The 4968-nt window shown below is 57.3% G+C and overlaps 1 protein-coding gene across 1 annotated transcript; it reads right to left on the reverse strand.

Annotated features, from left to right (window-relative positions):
• Positions 1–681: 681 nt before the first annotated feature.
• On the reverse strand, positions 682–4193 carry LOC131406869 (ral guanine nucleotide dissociation stimulator-like). The gene is made up of 5 exons (XM_058542736.1): positions 3955–4193; positions 3522–3838; positions 3293–3352; positions 2205–2308; positions 682–694 (listed from the first exon to the last, which is right to left on the reverse strand). The coding sequence occupies exons 1-5, from the start codon at positions 4055–4057 to the stop codon at positions 682–684; spliced, it is 597 nt and encodes a 198-aa protein (XP_058398719.1). The 5' UTR covers positions 4058–4193.
• Between the last annotated feature and the right edge of the window lie 775 nt (positions 4194–4968).

A 4968-nucleotide genomic window follows, 5' to 3' on the forward strand; every position in this document is an offset into this window, starting at 1 on the left:
AGGCCTCCAGCGGGGAGGGCAGAGCCCCTCCCCCACAGGCACACTCACCTGCTGCTGCTGCTGCTTCTCCTGCACTCTCTGGGGGATGATCTCCGGGGGGCAACGTGGAGGGCCCCTCCTGCCAGGGTCAAGGACAGTGTCAGTGAGGCCATACTCCCCTCACCCCATTTCTCTCCAGCACCACTGGCCTCCGACCCTGGACATCTGACTCGAGTCAACTGGTAGCAATGCCACTCCATCCTCCAAGGTCTTGTGATTCTAGAACAAGCCCAGCTCGAACTCTCACTCTGAGTGTGAGCTTGGGCTTGTGGCCTGGCCTCCCTACTCCTCTTTCCTCATCTGGAAGGTCTGAGAACTCCAGCTACCCTACAGGTTCTCCTGAGGACTCTGTGGCATATGACTGTCATCGTTGTCCTCGGCCTCACCCCTCCGTGTGGAGCAGGCGGAAAGCTCCCACATTCCTTCTCTCCCTCTTATCTCATCACCACCGTATGAGGCCTGCACCACACAATCAACATCCCTCCCTTCCGTGATGAGGAGGCAGAGGCCCAAACAGGGGCAGTGAGTTGCTCAGTGGCCCACAGAGGAGAGGCCGCTTGCCCCTCCCAGCCAGAGGCCCTGTTCCATCGTCCTCACCTAACCCCCGCCCCACCACTGACCACAGTACTGTCCCCTGAGCTCTCAAAGCGTGATCCTGGGCCAAGCCGTGGATGGAGATGAAGGGGTGTCTTGGGAGTCTGGTTGAGTGGCTCCTGCCTTCCCCAGTCTCATGGAGTGTCTGGCCCCCGGGCTGGAACAGAGGCCGTGCCAACGCCTTCTCCTCCCCAAGGAACCCTTCAGGATATTCTCCTGCACTGAACTCTTTCTTTATCCACTCGGGAACCGGACACCCAAGGTGCATACTCTGATCCACAGGGAGGGGAGTGACAGGAGGCTCTGCTTCCTCATTTACGTCAGATACCAAGGTCCTTTCAGCAGTATCCACTAAGAATCCATCAGTTGCCTAGACTCTTCACATAAGCCACCTGGGGCATATGTCATTGCCAACTGGGCACTCAGGTGAGACTCCTGTGATTGACTCAAGTGACTGCTCTAGGGGTCCAGTGGGGAGTCACAGAATGCACACACATCTGTTTCTGGTCCAGATGTTCAGACCCAAGGATGAACAGACTGTTTGTCCACCTGGGTCATGGGAATCTCCTGTCGTTCCCAAACCTGGGGTGGGCAGGGTGCCTTCCACTTTGAGACTTGGTGAAGACAGAAGGAGCAGCAGTGGCCTGGCTTCTTGAGGACAGGTTTAGGCTGAGGGCTAAACCCACCCCAAACACCCAACAGCCTGGAAGAAGCTACATCCAGCAGGATGGACATGCATGGAAGCCAGAGACCTGCTGATGGCACCAGCTCGGCAACTCCTCCTGGAACAGCCCAGCCAACACCACTGTGTCCCACGACCAGGGCCTCCTGCCCACAAACTGCACCCCACCCACCCATGGACCAAACAGATCCTTCTGTTAATCTGGACAAGATAGACATGAATGTTTCAGAGAACGTTCAAGTGAGAAACAATCAAAACCACAGAATTTCCAATACCCCTCCTCCCACCCCCCTCCTCTCTTTCCAGACCCAGAGCCTCCACTCTAACTTGGTCATCAGTTTTCTGCTCAAAGACTTGTCTTGGCTATAGAGCTCCTTAAGTTTCTTAGAGCTCTCCCTGAGGGGAGGGGAAAGAAGGAAGGATAAATTTAGGAATGATGTGCGGAGTCTGAGTGCAAACCCCTTTTCTTTGCAAACCTGAGAGTTTCAAACAGACTGGAGGAGTGTTCTCACTGGGTTCCTCTGAGCGCTAAGGTCTCGTGGGACTGGGAGGGAACTCTCCTGTTGGTCATTGGGGTCTCCATTCCCCAGCTCTACAGAGCACCTCTGTTTTGACCACTTTGAGTTTCAACTGGGCGTAGAGTTCTGTTGCCATAAACACTTGAAAATCTCCAATGTGGCTCAACCCTGGCATTTAGGGAAACTGAGTCCTGAAGCAGAACTGGTGCACTAAGGACCCAGGGAGGCTTAGAGACCCCCCACCGAGGCCCAGGCCCTGTCCCCAGCATTTGCTGCCTCCCAGGAGTTCCCACGTGATCAAGGGGGCAATGGCAGACATACGAGAGATCCCCCATCCACCCTGGTCATGCTATGGAGAGGGGCCTACCCACCGGGAAACATCCGCCCACATGTTCTTCAGGTGGCTTATGGAGGTTTTCTGCAGAGCAGAGATGACAGCGCAGAGCAAGGAGAAGTTCTTCAGGATCTCGCACTCCTGGGGAAGGGAAGAGAATGAGCTGTGAGGTGGGGCGTTAGAGACCCGCTTGCTCTAGCTTCAGTCCCCTTCTATTTAAATCTCCCCTCCTGGATGAGACAGATGCTCAGGGAGCCCCAGAAGGGCACATTTAGGACCCAGAGAGTAACACTCACAGGGAGGAGGATTTTAGCTCAACCCAGGGAAAGAGCCAGGGAGGAAGTGAGCATCCTCCCACTGGGACCTGGAGTCAAGGTCAGCGGGCCCCTGGAAGGAAGGGCCTAGGGACTGTGCAGGGGCTTAGACCACACACTGCAATCCTGGGAGCTGATAAAGGTGGAGAGGCCGTTCCCAAGGCTCCAGAGAGGGGCTCCTCTGGGCCTCCCACAACACACCTGGGCCACCTGGATCCAGTGCTCCACCACCCTCGCCCTGTCCTGGGCTGTCATGCTCGGGTCCCCGAGGCAGGTGGTGACGACGAGGCTGACCACCCTTCTGAAGTGGTCGACGGTGGCTCAGACGGTGGGTGCCAGGTGCTCATTGCCGGGCTTGTTCCTCTTGCCCCAGGTGGAGCCCAGGCACTGAGAGGGCACCACCTTCCGGAAGAGCTCCTGGGGAAGAGGGGGAGTGTCACCCAGCCCTGCCACACCCCAGCTCCGTGTCTACCGCCCCCAAAGTGCTGCACAGGGGTCACGGTTTAGAGCTGGAGCTCAGGAAGCTCAGGATGTGGTCTGAGCCTCGTGAGAGTCTCTGGGTTTTCTTCTCTGTCCACTGCAGGCACCCAGCACAGGATGACCCAGGACCCAGCACATTGCCCTGCGGCAGCTACAACCACAGGCTCTGTCTGTCTCCCTTGTAGTGAAGTACACATCAGGTCTCTAATAAATGCTGAGGCTGTTGAGCCTCCTGAGCAGCCGGTTGGGTCACCAGTGACCTGGCTGCACACAGTGAGTTCCCCTCCCCCACTGATGGGCCAGGCCCCGCGCAGCTTTCCGTCTCTTCTACCTCATGGAGCCGGCACAGCCACTTTGTGCAGCAGGTCCTGTTAGTGTCCACCTCTACGGTCTGCAGGTGGACAGAAAAGCCTTGGGGGTTCAGAAAGTTGCCCAGGTCGTACGGTTGGTAAGGGGGAGCGCCAGGATTTGGGCCCAGGTCATAGGAGTCCGGATCAGGTCTGGGGCACTGATGGCAGAGGGAAGGCCTGCCCCTCCGCCCTGAGAGCCCAGCTGCTCACGGCATCCATCACGGTCAACTGCTCCGCCACCAGCTTAGGAGGGAAGGCCGTGAAGTTAGGCTTCTTCTCACCCTCCTTAATGGCCACAGGTGGAGATGGACTTCCCACTAGAAATGATGGTCCAGGTGACTCCAGCTCAGCAGCTCCCACTCCTGCTGGAGCCGACGTGGGCCCTTGCTCCAGCTCCAACACTGCTGATGGAGGGGACGCTGGCTCCAGCGCTAGAGGGGGTGGTATTGACGGAGCTGGAGCCAGCTCTACCTCCACCACTGTCCACTGCCCTGCTTCTGCCGCCGGCTGGAGCTCTGCAGCTGGCGCTGCAGCGGGATAAAGAGAAAGGTTCACCCACATAGCTGACTTTCCACGTGTCCTTCCAAACACAGGAAAGATCCCACTTCCCTTCCGGGAATACCCAGCCTGCAGGCCGCCTTACCCTCTGGCTCTGCCTCAGTGGCCTCCAGAAGCTCACACCGGGCAAGGGAAAGAGGGTCACGGCAGCTCAGCTCCGAACCAGGCAAGGTGACCTGCATGTACATCCCCTTTAGCTTGAAAAAGGGACAGCCCCAGTCTGGTCCCTCCCTAGTTCTGGTCCAAGCCCGGCATCTCAAGGTCCTGAGTGTGGAGACCCTCTGCTCCTGCTCTCATCTCAGAGCAGCACTCGATGGTGCGGGTGGCCTCCTGAGTGGAGTTCTGCAAAGACTGCCCAGGAGCTGGGCCAGAAGGAATCAGGGGCTGCTTGCACACTGCCACTGGGGCCGACCCCCAAGAGAAAGTCTGCTCCTCAGTTCAGGCACAGAGGGGCATCCCTGCAAAGAACTGTGGTCAGGGAGGGAAAGAGATGAAACCTCTAGGGCTCGGTAACATATGAGTAGACGAGCTCAACTTCTCATGCTGCCAGCCATGACACGGGGTATGGACATGACAGACCCACCAGGCTTCCAACACCTAACAACCTGCTCCTGGCTGAGAATGACCAGCCCCTCACGCCCTGCCCTCCCCCCTCCACACAGACACATGCACACACACACGAAGAGGTGCAAGGAGTGTCGGGCTGATGAGGTGGGATCACAGTTGTGCCCTGGCCTGCACTAGCCTTTCCTGGACTGCCCCGTGTTACCTTTCACTGCCTCCTTCCAGACACCCAGAGGCGTCGGGGATGAGGGCTGAGCCAACGTCTTCAACGACCAAAAAGATTCTCTTTCTGGGATTTTTTGAGCCCAGCTCCTCCAAATGATTGGATACAACAACAAAACATCTTTGCCTGTTGACTGTCTCCAGTCAAGTGGGCTGGATAGGGGTCTGTGGGTGCTTGGTTACCAGAGTTCTAAGATCTGTTGAGGTCTATGACCAAGGAAGTGAGGTTATTTTTCAAGATTCCATTACCTGGGCCACTTCCCTCAATCAGACTTGCCCAGAGCTGCCCCTTGCCCCCAGGCTGCTCACCCTC

This window comes from Diceros bicornis, chromosome 6 (assembly GCF_020826845.1).
Source record: "Diceros bicornis minor isolate mBicDic1 chromosome 6, mDicBic1.mat.cur, whole genome shotgun sequence".
Classification (NCBI taxonomy): domain Eukaryota; kingdom Metazoa; phylum Chordata; class Mammalia; order Perissodactyla; family Rhinocerotidae; genus Diceros; species Diceros bicornis.

Coding starts and splice junctions, on each gene's coding strand:
- LOC131406869 (XM_058542736.1), bottom strand. CDS start 4,057: ATGTACATGCAGGTCACCTTGCCTGGTTCGGAGCTGAGCTGCCGTGAC. Junction 3,839..3,954: donor CACTGAGGCAGAGCCAGAGG/GTAAGGCGGCCT, acceptor ATCCCGCTGCAG/CGCCAGCTGCAGAGCTCCAG. Junction 2,309..3,292: donor GGCTGTGCCGGCTCCATGAG/GTAGAAGAGACG, acceptor TCCCTTCCCCAG/GAGTGCGAGATCCTGAAGAA.